The sequence below is a fragment of the Budorcas taxicolor genome, chromosome 10 (genome assembly GCF_023091745.1).
Source record: "Budorcas taxicolor isolate Tak-1 chromosome 10, Takin1.1, whole genome shotgun sequence".
NCBI classification, from domain to species: domain Eukaryota; kingdom Metazoa; phylum Chordata; class Mammalia; order Artiodactyla; family Bovidae; genus Budorcas; species Budorcas taxicolor.
In genome coordinates, this window is record NC_068919.1 from 87,576,425 (window position 1) to 87,590,409 (window position 13,985).

Below are 13,985 nucleotides of genomic sequence, written 5' to 3' on the forward strand. Positions count from 1 at the left end.
TGGTCCTGGGCCTGTTTCTGCCTTGCGCCTGGCTCACCTGACCGCTCACTCCTCCTCCATCACGGACCCCCTGACCCCAGCCCTCTCCCCGGCCTCCCTGGCTGGGCCGTTTGGGGGTCTGCTGCCGGGAGGTGGACATTGCTGAAGGCTTCCACCCGCCCGCCGGCCCGCCGTATACTTTTCTCCTGCCCAGATCGAGGCCTCCGGATCCACAGTGGATAGCTGAGATCTTTTCCTGGAGAAAGACACTCTGCTCCCGACTCTGCACCCTCACTGTCCCCCTGCCCGCCTGGGCGACCTCCTCTCCTGCGGCCCCGGCCTTCCCCCGCTCCGCCTCTTACTGCACTTCTGCTCGTGGGTGCCCACCAGGGGCTTCCTGGTTTTCTTTCCTCCTTCCGCATCCTCCTCTCCGTGTGTGTGTGCCTCCTCCCTCTTGTGTGTTCTCTGTCCCCCAGCCATCTCCTCTTCCTCTCTGCCTTCCACTTCAAAGGAGGTGGGGCGGGGGGATTGCCCCCCGAGGGCTGTTGCCCGCCTCCGGGCCCCTGGGCCTTCGCCAGAATGAGCCTCACCACGCACTCGGTGTTCTTCACCTTGAAGGTGAGCCTCCTGCTGGGATCCCTGCTGGGGCTCTGCCTGGGCCTGGAGTTCATGGGCTTCCCCAACCAGTGGGCGCGCTACCTCCGCTGGGATGCCAGCGCGCGCAGCGACCTCAGCTTCCAGTTCAAGACCAACGTGTCCGCGGGGCTGCTCCTCTACCTGGACGATGGCGGCGTCTGCGACTTCCTCTGCCTCTCCCTGGTGGACGGCCGTGTGCAGCTGCGCCTCAGCATGGACTGTGCGGAGACCGCCGTGCTGTCCGGCAAGCGGGTGAACGACAGCAGCTGGCACTTCGTCATGGTGAGCCGCGACCGCCTGCGCACCGTGCTGGTGCTTGACGGGGAGGGCAGGTCCGCGGAGCTGCAGCCCCAGCGGCCCTACATGGACGTGGTCAGTGACCTGTTCCTGGGCGGCGTTCCCGCCGACATCCGGCCGTCTGCCCTGACCCTTGATGGGGTGCAGGCCATGCCCAGCTTCAAGGGATTAATCTCGGATCTCAAGTACGGCAACTCAGAGCCCCGGCTTCTGGGAAGCCAGGGTGTCCAGTTGGATGCCGAGGGGCCCTGCGGTGAGCGTCCCTGTGAAAATGGCGGCATCTGCTTTCTCCTGGATGGACACCCCACCTGTGACTGTTCTACCACCGGCTATGGCGGCAAGCTGTGCTCGGAAGGTAAGGATCCTCTTCTCTACCCCTCTGAGGCTCGAGCCCACCCCTGACGGCTTGGGTAAGGATCAAGATCCCCTGGAGGGAAACCAGTTCTATCATTGACCCGCCTCTTTAGCTGCCTGTTAGATAATTGGGTCTCTTTCCCCGAGGGTGTGGTAGAAATCCTTGGCTTTCTCTTGATGGAAAAATCCATCAGATCTCAGCAGGAGAGAATCCTGACTACTCAACCATGGGCTCCTTCCTTACACAAATGTTTGGCTCTGCTCAAAAAGCTGGATAGAGTCGAGTATAGGATCTGAGCCCCAGCTCCGCTGTTTCCACCGCGGTGAAGCTTTGAAGGATCAGTACAAGGCCAGAAGTCAGATAGAAGGGGGCAAAGTGGCTGTCTATGGCCCTCCTGATCCCTTGAGAATTGGGCCCTTGTGAATAGACGGGACACTCCGCTTCAGTTTCTCCTTATCGTCCCTAATATTAGGAATGCCTGTGCAAAGAATGAGGGTTGATAGACTGTGGGTCCACACCCAGCCTTGCTGTCAACCCAGTCCTTCAGCTGTGCCGCTCCTCCCACAGTTTTCTGGAAGGTGTCTGATGGGTAGACAGGGCATTCTGGGGGGGACTTCTCGCCTCCTCGTACTAACACCCGCAGGTGATTCCATTGTGCAGCTAAAGTTGGGAACCAACAGGTCAAGGGAGGTCGGGTAGGTGGGTCCAGGTGAGTGTCTTAGCACAGACTCCCACAATCCCTTCATTCAGGTGATACCCTACTGCCTTGGGATTTTTAATTAAAAATAGTGTCTGCAGATGTTCCTTACACTGTCCCTGAAACCACCCAACTCCTAAAGCAGGCTGTGGTTGATACGAACGTTATCTACTAGCAGGTATTAAAACATTTCTTTAAATCAAAACAAAGTTTATTTCACAGGTGCTACATGCTGGAGACCAGGACACTTTGGGGATCTTCTTGGGAGCCTCCTTGTAGGTCAAGTATGGGCCATCGCAAGAGTGCTTCTTTCCTCTTCTGGGCCTGCCATCACACCTCCCTTCTTGTGGGTGGGTTGCCAGAGAGGGAGATGCAAGGCATGCAAGTCCTTTTCTGACCTCTGTTATTGCTCACTGAGTCCACTGGATTAGGGATGGGGCAGAGGGATAGAGGCAGCCCCAACCCACAGAGTCATCTGGGGACAGTGGTTACTGAAGCACTTACCACAAGCAGGTCCCCCTGGAGCTGACTGCTGTTCCAGAGCTGCTGGGCTTTGGAGAAGGTTCTTCCTGAAAGCTGACATGAACACTTGTTTTCTCCTTCGCCCAAAGGATCTGTTCTGTTCTCAGAACTGGCATTGGAAGCTGGCATTCTTCCTTTCTAGGGACCATAGTGTTTGCAAGTGTGTTGTTAACTTGCTGATTATCCCTGATTGCATTTTTTGTGTTTAAAAAGAACTCATTTCCTCTGGGCAGGTTTGGATCAGCACTTTTCTGCAGGAAGAAATCTCTATACTGTATATGTATACAATTTCTTCTCTCTCTCTTTTTTTTTTTGGTTTGGGTGTGTGCGTATGTTTGTTTGAGGTCTCCAGAGGAGTTTCTTCAGAGTAGATGATAAGCAGTCAATTTTTTAATAGCTAAATACAATATATATATTTTAATGATTTTTTTTTTTCTATAGGGTTCAGACCATCTCGTGGCTGTGGACTGATGCCTCTATCTGTAGAAGGCATACACAGCATATTTCATTATTCTCATGGTACATAATACAGTAAACAAACTTAGTATTAACTACACTCCACTAACTACTAACACTTGGTTGGTTTGGAGCAGTGTAATGGCTGAGGTGAGGGTGGATGTTGGAGGTACCAGCATTTACTGTTGGTGACTTGAAGCCTGTTGCTCCTGGTAATTGTCATTATGTCTAGTCAATCACAAAGATGCATATCAGGCTTTTAGGAAATATCCGTTCTCTCCACACAGTTAATTTTTAGAGTAAGCAGGGGGAAAACTCACCTGTAAAATATGAAGGGGGGAAAAAAACACCCACAGCAGCTGCTGAGTGTCAAGCTGATCTGCATACAACAAGACAAACAGCCTAAACAAATTACTGCCCGTTTTCCTAAAGACAGTGTAAAACGGGCAGTGAGGGTGGCTCTCTCGCCCACTTTAAATTACAAATGTCACAGAACTGAAACCCCCGGGACTTGGTCCCAGCAGTGGGTCCTGTGTACCAAGCCTCTGATCATCCCACTTTGCAGGATGGGCTGTGCTGTTTGATCGTGTGAGGGCTTCATGCTTTAGCAGTTCAAGGGCAGGAAGAGCTGGGAGGGCTCCTGCAGCTTCAGATGGATGTGGTCGGGGCCTGTTGGAGGCGCTCTCTGCGGTCCATTAGCTTCTAGCACGCTGGTGGTATTGATGTTTGCTTGGCCTGTCTGGCTTTCCATGCCTCAGTGGCTTGGAAATGTCTCCATCCTGCACCCCAGGAAGAATGCATGGCTGAGCCCATCTCTTCTATTTGCTTTGGGCGATTTTGACCTCCCATTGGGTATCTTTTCTAGGTAAGACCCACAAGACCCCGGAGATATTTGCTGTGGGAGAGATGGGTTTGCGCGGGACAAGTTATGGACACAGTTATCTTCTGTTTCCTGTGGCAAAAGACTTTGGCTGCAGACTGAACCCCACACAGCCTACTTAGGGAACCTTCATCCCAAGACTCTCAAACCAGCTAATGGCCACATTGAACATTCTGGCACATGCTGGAGAGAGAGGGGTCCTGGGCTTTTTTTTTTTTTCTTCTAGGTTGTTATGTTTATAAATCAAATGTTTGGGTTTTCAACTTCAGATTTGTTCAAGATGACTTTTAATCTTGCCTCAAAATAACTTTAAAATTATGCATATCTGTTTTGGAGTATAATCCCTCTGTGGTGGGAGATATTCACCTGGCTTTTTCTGTTTAGCCCAGTATGTCCTGTTTTGGGGCATCTCTGAAACCTCACTGGACAATAAAGAGGTACCCCCAGCAGCCTCCAGACAACAGCCCTCTCATTGGTTACTGGGGGCTTGTCATTACTTTGACATGAGTTTAGCTTGATTGTTTTTAAAACATTCTCAATTGTGAATGTGCAGGTATTGAATTTCTCAACAATCTTATAGCCATGACGAACTGGTTCACTGCCAAGGTGTCTCCGTTTCAGTACCAGTTTCCCTGAAGAGTTCATTTAACCTGAAGCCAGCCTGCTGCAGGTGGGGTGGGGCCAAGGAAAGGTGGGGAAGTTTCCACAGGTTGATCTCTATGATCGGATCTTAATCCATGGGTCTACCTGTGTCAAAGATTATTTGTGCATCCGTGTTTTTAGGTTAATTTCAGTGAGGTGACATGAGGTCCTGTTGAGTCGGCAAAAAGAAAAATTGGTTCATTGTCTGCCATCTTTTCCTGCTAACTTAGGCAGGTGCCCAGGGCAAAAGCGGCTTGTTTTGAGTCTCAGCTGTTTTCAGGGGTGGGGATCCCCCAGTGAGGTACCTGTGGGTGCAGGTAATAGGGACCAGAGTCTGAGTACAAGCACACGGTGGTATGAGCTCCACTAGCCTCCCATCCCTCCCCCATCCCTCCCGCCGTCTGAAGCTGACATCCTACTCAGGTTGGTTTGATGGATGGCTCAGTACCACTGTGTGGCCTTGGTGTGCCTTCCCGAAAGTGAATTTCAATTAGTTTTCTTTTTTATGGAGAATGTTCCGTTTCTTCTCCCATTTCTCAAAGCCAGAACTAAGATGGAAAGGTATTCCCAGAAGAGGTGCTTACCCCCGAGGCTTCACCAAGAGCCAGAGACAGGATGCTATAGCGAAGGTCCCAGTGATTGCTGTGGCTCCTCCCGTTTGGGGCATTTGTATAAAAATACCACCGTTTCTTCTTCCCCTTGCCCTTGCCCCTTCTGCCTGAATAGTAACGTGGCTTTGTTCCTAATCTCAGTCAACCCCTACGGCCTAGGAGTGGGGTGGGCAGTGGTGAGTCATCAAGAGCCAAGTCTAGCTCCTTTTCAGAATCCTTCCCCCTGGGGGGTGGAGACAAGCCCAGAAGCAGGGAGGACTCAATTTCCCACCCAGCATTCGGGCGTTAGGACCAGCCCCGCTCTCCCCTGGCCCAGCCAGCCAGCCAGCGGGGGCTGTCGCTAAACGAGCCTGAATAGGGGTCTGATTGCTCTTTCTCGTCCTCTCCTCCTGATTAGCCAGCGAGATTTCCTGGGTATGCTGCATGCTAAATGACAGAGCTGCCGCCTGTCACTTGCTCCAATTATCCTCCTTTTAACTGCGAGGGAAGAGCAATTTTTTTTTAACTGCTCCCCCCACCCCCCTCCTCACAATAGCATCTCTGCCTCCCTGTAAAGACAGAAGACCCTTCTTCCTTGTACCCCATTCTGTGGATGTGAGAGCAGCCTTCTCCTTCCACCCCAGCCTGCACTCCAGCTGTGGGCTGCAGAGAGGGTGGGCCTTGTGTAAGGCTTGGTCCAGGTTCAGCAGGGTTGAGGGGCGGGCGGGCATTCTGCCAGAAGCCTTCCAGGAGCCCTGAACTTGTATTTGCATCTGGTGATGAGACACCACAGGCCCAGCGCTGGGGGGCTAATCATCTTAATTATCTTTAAGTCCCCTATCTCCCTTCACAGGCTGTCCCAGAGCAGCTGCCGTCAGCTCAGTTCCCTGTTCACGGGACAGAAGAGGTGGGCTGTGGGCTATGTGTTGGGAGGGTGGAGCTAACATGCCCTCCCCATTGCCTCCTACTCCCCTGGGGTAACTGGTTCTAAGTCAGGGGTAGGGTGTGGAAATGGAGTGAGAGAGGCTTTGAAACAAGGCTCCAGAGATCAAGCAGCCTTCCTTAGAAAAAGTAATAGTGATGTTATTTACTATTTTTGAGCACTGCCCCGGCCTGAATCCTAGGTGCTTCCTACGCATGGTCTCATCTGATTCTCACAACACTCCTGTGCAGTTGATACCATTAACTAGCCCCATTTCACAGATGAGGAAACTGAGGAGCAGAGAAGTCAAAAACTTGATCAAGGTTTGGTGCTGTGCTTAACAGTACAGCTCCTGGACTTACGTGAGGGCTTGTCCACTTACGTGCCGTCTTTGGAGATGGTTTTGGAAGCTTCAGCATCCTCAACAATAGTAACAACAATAAGAAGAGCAGCTGGCAGTCACAGGGCATTCACTCCAGGTCTGCTCTGTATCAGCTCCTGTGACCCTCAGAACCACTCTTGACACACTATTGTTATTCTAATTTTGTAGATAAGGAAGCTGAGGGACAAAGGCTAAGTAACTACCCTTAGGGAGAGACTGGAATGGAGTATATATCTCAAGGGTGTGGCTTCAGAGCCCATGCTCTTAACCACTGTGCTGTCCTGCCTTGCAGCAAAGCAGGGATAACAAGAAATCACATGTTAGGGAATTGAGAGCACAGAACGAGACGAACCATATAAAATGATCAGCACAGTCTCTGGGAAAGAAGGAGACCTAACTCTGGGCTGTTGGCTGCCTGGTGGGTGTAAGAATGAATTTTGTGTCAGTTTGGTTTCATGGAAGGTTTGAAGGTTCCCTTTTGAGTTACCCCCACCTCTGTCATTTTCCTTCATCCTTGTTAGAGAGGCAGCAGAAGGAAAAGGAGGGGAATTTGGGGAGCATCTAGAATCCAATTTCATCACCATTTTACCCCTGCCTAAGAGCTTGGGGTCAGTGACAGTGGTTGTGCCTCTGGACTGGATTCAGAGCTCTCTGCCCCATAAATGTGGTGTTCTGGTCCACAAGGCATCCCATCGAGGTGGGCAGCACAGGCCTTACTGTCCCACAGAACAGGTGAGGAGATCCGAACTCAGAGCGCCATTCATCTTGCAGGTAGACAGCGTGAGGGTGAGCTTAGATGCTGCCTATTTGTCAGGTGGCCCTGCGACTCAAGAGCCCAGATCCTCAACCTAGCATTTTATATCTGCTCCTAGGCTGCCTTCATTAACACAAATGGTCTGTGTCTCCATTGTGAAATGGAGCATTGCCTCCCTGGTTGCTGATGATAAGCAAAATGTCAAACTCCCGGTGCAGGAGGTTATCAGCTTGGCCAGTCCCAGGAGATCTGCTCCTCCCAGTCGGAAAGAAAGAGAGGCGATGAGAGAATGAGAGAGAATGAATGAATCTGAGTATTCACTTCCCACCCTGGTTTGAAATGAAGTGCCTGGGAATGGACCCATGGGTCCCGAGGTAATTACAGCACGGCTTCCCCATGCTGGAGCATCGCTGGCTGGACCGCACGACCTCTTCAGACTCGCCTTTGATTTCCCAGGTACCAGGAAGTGGCCGGCAGCCCACCCAGGGTTGGCGGTCAAAGACGGAGCTCCAGGATTCATCCTTCACACTTCTTGCTTTCCTGCTGTCTTCTGACTCTCTTCCCAGAGAGCAAAACCCAACTCCCTTCCTCTGTGTTTATTCCTCCCTTTTCCTTTGTGTGTGTGGGAGGGGAGTTTATTACAGAGGCGGATTTGCCACAAAACTAAACCTTTGGCCTATCTTCACTTGCACGGTCCCTTTTCAAGGCCCCGTGCATATGATTGTACTTGTGGTTTTTGTTCTTTTTCCTTAAGGCATGCCTGGCATCACGAGCTTCCGGTTCCCGCTCTGTGGATCCGCCTCTGTTAAGAAGGCTTGTTGCTGTCCAGCGACAGCAATGTTGGCTCTGGGTGTATGAGTGATTCCCCAGTGACCTCTGACCCTTCATCACAGACGCATTTCCCTTCCCATGACAACAGGGCAGGAGGAGCCACGGAGATGGAGTGCGGGAGGATGAAGGCAGAGAGGAACACGGTTTGGGGAGGCGTGGTGGGGAGCAGGTGACATCTAGGGCATGCAGTGTGTAATGAGGATGTGTTCAGAAATGTTTGCTATAAATTTCGAGGAACAAGCTGGTGTTTAAGCAGGGGACGCATCCGGGGCCCTCCTGAGGTTTCGCAGCTGAGGTTGGGATGCTTGGTTTGCGCGCGGCTCAGTGCGGGGCCATGTTACAGGTGGCAGGCTGCGGCTGACAGAGGAGAGGGACAAAGCGTGGCTCGGCAGGCCTGCCTCTGTGATCTATTTGGGAACTGACAGTGCCAGTGGGTTGTCATTACTGCTGTTGTTCTCCAGAAATTGATGTCTTTGGGTGACCTATTTAAAAGCAATATGGGGCCCCTTTAAATGTGTCGTCATCTGTGTCTGCGCTCAAACCTCCATGGCTAGCCATGATATTCCAACATAATGTATTTTCAAAAAAAATTTATTTTAACATCTAGGAACCAGTACCAGCAGCTTTTAAAAACAAATTCATCTCATCGTCATCCATCCCAACTCCACTTACTTGCCATGTGGACCTAAAAATCACGAATGCTCTCAGCTCTTCAGGGGAGGGAGGGGGATGCAGTTTTCTGGAAGTTTGTGCAAGGTCCTAAAGAGGCTGAGGATGAAAGAAAGGCAGGGATGCAGGCTGTGGGCAATGGGAAGCTCTTGGTTTAAGCTGTGAAATGCGTTTATATCCTTTTGGTTTTACCGAGGCTCTTGTTTAAGTACAGTATCTTTGCAGCTAAGAAGGTGGCTCTGGGGAGATTTTCCTTTATGTTTCTCCAGGGAACTGTATGTATCCAAGCCTTCTCTGAAAGTTTTTCCTCTTGCCTGTGGATTTAGTTCTCCTGAAGTGGTCCTGTTTGCTGATGTAAAGTCCTTAGAGGCCAATGTCTTGATAAACCCATGGTTGTCGTCAGTGTTAGGGTTGGTGTCTCCACGCTGGCAGGTGGAGGATTCCAGGCAACCCCATAACCTTTCCTCCAGGCATGACTGGAATGGAAAAAGTGCAGTGAGAGAGTGTACAGCTTGTTTACCTGATAGGTTGCTTTCAAATAAAAATGAGCACCCATCGCCAGGAGGGATGAGCAAGGTTGACATTGCTTCTCTGTGATCCACATGGTGGGAAAGGGCTCATCCAGCACTCATGGTCTCTGCCTTCCTTCTCATTCTCTCAGGCTTCTCTCCAGAAGGGGTCCTGTCTCTTGCATGGTTAGCCTTGGATGGCTAAGGGAATGAGGAAGAGCAGGCTGGGGGGTGTTAAGCCTCTCATCTGTGGGATTCTGAAAGGCTAATGATCGTCCCGCAGCATATTTGCTTGATCTCGGTCAGGAAAGGCAAGTCTGGAGCTCAGGCTGAGGCAGTGTGCTGTGAGTCTCTTATAAGGAGTCACACTGAAACATCAGAGGGGTGCTCTGGTGCCATGGGAGAAATCATCTGTAAGGGATGCCCCACAGGTCCTGTGACCCGTGTAGAGGTCAGGAAGACATTTATACTGCCTTCTAGTCATGGCTCTGCCTGTGTGATGCACTGAAAACCAAGGTGTTCAAAAACAAACACAGAAATCCACCCTTCCCCCAAAACCAGAAACCAAGATGCTTGTTAACAATCATGGGATGATACATTTGGAGGGAACTTTTTTTTAAATTAAGGCATAATTGACATACTAAATTAGTTTCAGGTGTGTAATATAATTTCAAATTCAATATTTGTCTGTATTGCAAAATGATCACCACAATAAGCCTGCTTAACATCCATCACCCTACATAGTTCAGTTCAGTTCAGTTGCTCAGTTGTGTCTGACTCTCTGCGACCCCATGGACTGCAGCAGGCCAGGTTTCCCTGTCCATCACCAACTCCCGGAGCCTACTCAAGCTCATGTCCATCGTGTTGGTGATGCCATCCAACCGTCTCATCCTCTGTCATCTCCCTCTCCCCCGTCTTTCCCAGCTTCAGAGTCTTTTCCAGTGAGTCAGTTCTTCACATCAGGTGGCCAAAGTATTAGAGTTTCAGCTTCAGCACCAGTCCTTTCAATGAATATTCAGGACTGATTTCCTTTAGGATTGACAGGTTTGATCTCCTTGCAGTCCAACAGACTCTCAGGAGTCTTCTCCAACACCACAGTTCAAAAGCATCAATTCTTCGGCTCTCAGCTTTCTTTATAGTCCAAGTCTCACATCCATAGATAACTGCTTGAAAAACCATAGCTTTGACTAGACAGCCCTTTGTTGGCAAAGTAATGTCTCTACTTTTTAATGTGCTACATAGTTACAACATGCTTTTTCTTATTATGAGAACTTTTAAGATCAGCTCGCTTAGCAACTTTTAAACATGCAATACTGTATTATTAATAGTATAGTTACCATGGGCTGTACATTACTGGAGGGTTCTATAAAGGTCATTGGGTCTAATTATTCATTTCACATCCTCTTCTCAACTGTGTAAGACATCTCTCCCTGACTAAAAAACCCCGGGCAGTGGCAACGGCAGGGGCTTGGTACTTTCCAAGGCATCCTGATGTATCTCTGATTACAGAGTATCGTGGAGCTCTTCCTTCATCAGGCTGAAGTCTGCTTCTCAGACACTTCCTCAGTGGTTCTCATTTTAATTAAAGGAATCTGACCTTTACGATTTGCCATGTGGGTGGGGTGGATGGGTAGGTCATAACAGTTCTGGATGATGCTTTGGAGGAATTAACCCTTGCACAAAGTAGAATTCGTAAGGGATTCTCTAATATAGCACTAACAGTATACACACCACTGAGTTATTTAGAATTAACTGCTTGTGATTAATCTTAAATGACATGGGAGGGATTGACGTGGGAAGAAATTCTGATGTAAGCAGGTGATTCATGCTCCAGTCATTTCGTTCCTGGGGAGCTTGTACTCTCAAGGATTCGTGCTTAGCCCCATCCCTGGCTCTATTATCTGTGCCTAATTTGATCCCCTCTAAGATGTCCCATCTTCCTCCATATTCAGCCAGCTTTTCAGCATCTCTGAATTTCCAAGGAGCCCCCTGGAAATATCTAATGGCTCAGAAATAAGAGGAGAAGTTCCAGAATGCTATGGAATAGAGGAAAATGGAATTGGATTGGACTTACTTGACAAGTCTATCGTGGCAGCCAGGATCAGACGCCCCAACACACATCAAGATTTTGCTTAAAAGCCTAGTAGGATGCTTTAGGGGGGAAAAAAAAAAAAGACAAGGGTATGAGACGATGTAGCATTGAGTAGCTATTCCTGGAAACTGGCCTTGGAAGCATATGCCCTATTCAGAAATGTTTCCTACTCTGCCAGGTTGCCTTGGGTGTCCCATGTTTTTGGCACTATTGGGAAGAAGTCTCCCAGGGAGAGGATTAGGCAGGCCTAGAAGATGTTGCTCCCACATTGGCACGGACTGGAAACCTGCCAAGCAAATCCCCTCCTGCACCCTAAAGGGGATGAGGCTAGTCTTGGCTCTCAGCCACCTCCCCATTGACAGTCACTTTACTGACACTGCAGCAAAGATAGGAGAATTTGTCTCATAATTCATGGTTTAAAATAGTTTGCTTTTAAGAGCAAAGCCCACAGACATCCTTTTGACTCAGAGCATGAAAATGTACTCAGAGTCACCGACTTCTTCTGTGGCAGTCCCCATTGTCCAGCCCGTTTCCACCAACCACACACCCAGGGAAGGAAATGGGCATCTCACACAGTCAAGTGCTAATTGCCACATGGGAAGAAGATGATTGGGTTTTAGTTGCTGTGGGAATTTTGTTGTTTGCTCCTCCTGATATTGCCCTGGAGAAGGCAATGGCAATGCACTCCAGTGTTCTTGCCGGGAAAATCCCATGGACAGAGGCGCTTAGGGGGCTACGGTCCATGGGGTTGCAGAGAGTCAACAACTGAGCAACTAAACCACCACCATCCTGATACTGAGTTTTCAGCCTTGTGTTAATGCAGATTGGGGCTAATTTTTTTTTTTCCTTTTTGCTGTGTAGAATATATAACCACTGGCTATGTTTTAATGTGTCTCTCAGCTCCCTTTGGTTTTCACATCCTTAATGCAAGTTGTAGTAGCTCCGTTGGGTTTCCTGATTCCCGTTACAGGAGTATACATGAGGAGGAACTCTCGTTGAGAATTCTAAGACATGAAGCCAAAGGAAGACTCTTTTTTCCTTTTGCGAATTAACGCTACAGGCTTGAAGGCTAAATGGCATGTCTCTGGTATCTGACAAAAAGCAGGTGGTCAACAAATGTCTGTGGCCTTACTAAAGCCTACTCTGTGTGTATGTGTGTGCCTGCATTCATGTTTTACGTGCATACCTATGTGTGTGCTCACTCATGTGTGATGGATGGATGCAGGTTCCCAAGAACGTGAGCTTAATGTCTGTTTAATACATTGATTACAGCTGTGGCTTGGACCACCGTAGAGTGGGCCACCTTTAGAAATGCCTCTTTTTAATAAGGAAAGTGGTATGGTTGCTGTGGGGCAGTTTTTGTAGAATCTGAGTCACACATACATACATTCCACTTGGCTTGATCTAGCTGAGGATGAACTAGAAAGACTTTGTTTGTTTACAAACCAATGGTTTCCTGTAACAATTATAGACAGCAGCCAGCCTGGGACCATGTAAATGCGTGTGGAATGGCTGTTGGAGGCAGGCGCGGTGTTGTCACTGGAGATGGAGAGGCCCCATCAGCTTGTGTGGATTCCCTGGAGAAGGGGAGGCTCACTGGGGACTAGATAAGTGTCCTTGGATATGGGAAGAGCTGCCACGTGGATGGAGGAGGGGGAGGATGTTGGGCTGGAGGGTGGAAACGATCAGAGCTACAGAGGAGGAATTCTGATGCTTGGAGCTGCAGGACCACGGAAGGCACAGCGTGGCCTTGTCTTAGCCGGGAGGGGTGCGTTGTGCTGGAGCGACATGTGTGCTGGTGTGCACGTGCCTGCGAACCAAGGACTCCATGGTCCTGGGGTTTCATCACGTACATCCTCTGCAGTTCAGGGGGATGGGAAGATATTCCTTAGGTCAGTGGGCTTCAGAAAGGGACACATTGGGAATTCCCTGGTCGTCCAGTGGTTAGGACTCTGAGCTCTCACTGTCCAGCGCAAGTCCAATCCCTGGTGGGAGAACTAAAATCCCACTAGCTGTGTGACATGGCCAAAAAAGCGGGGTAGGTGCAAAGACCATTTAAGGGGATACAGGTAGGAAATAGTAAAAGTGTATAGTTAACCTGTATACAAATTATTTATAAGTGCATGTAATATACATCTCTCAGGAGAATACAGTAAAATGACTTTTCCTAGTGGGGAGCTGGTCCAGAAAGCTTTGGAGGTCACTGGTCAAGACTCAGATCTATGTTTATCTCTACATCTCTAGTTGAATCTCTAGTTGGCAATAGTTACTCACTATCCCCACCCCCACTGCTGCTTGCAGATTTCAGGTGGAGACTGATACCCAACGTGTCCCCGATGCCAGTGGGATGTGTGTTGGGTTCCTCAACTCTGTCTTCGGCTCTGTGTGTAGTGGTCTTGGTTGACCTGGCCAGGTGGCTTTGGAGGGCCCCATAGGAAGTTACTCCAGTCACATCTTCCACTTTCAGAAGCCTCAGTGTTTAGAATGACTAATATTATCTGCTGTTGCAGAGTTTTTTTGCATTAAAAAATCATAGTGTTTGCTGGGGCAACTTTACATTGTGTAAGAGAACAGAGTCTTTAAAGTATGTTCAAACATTTGCAAAGCAATCCTTGATGTATAATCATCTGTATGTTGAAATATCCCATCTCTTTACTGGAATAAGTTCATTTTCTGACATTCACTGAGTGAGTGCCTATTGTGTACCAGCTTGGGCCCTGCCCTTGAGGAGCTCATGGTCCAGTTGGAAAGCCTGTTGGGCCAAGAGGTGTT

The 13,985-nt window shown here is 49.3% G+C and overlaps 1 protein-coding gene across 1 annotated transcript in view; it reads left to right on the plus strand.

Moving 5' to 3' along the window:
• Window positions 1–558: 558 nt before the first annotated feature.
• The window catches only part of NRXN3 (neurexin 3), a 1,753,959-nt gene continuing 1,740,532 nt past the window's right edge, over window positions 559–13,985 (plus strand). Inside the window, exon 1 of the mRNA XM_052647275.1 lies at window positions 559–1,267. Within this exon, the coding sequence (XP_052503235.1) occupies window positions 559–1,267 (709 nt within the window). The remainder of the gene's footprint in view (window positions 1,268–13,985) is intronic.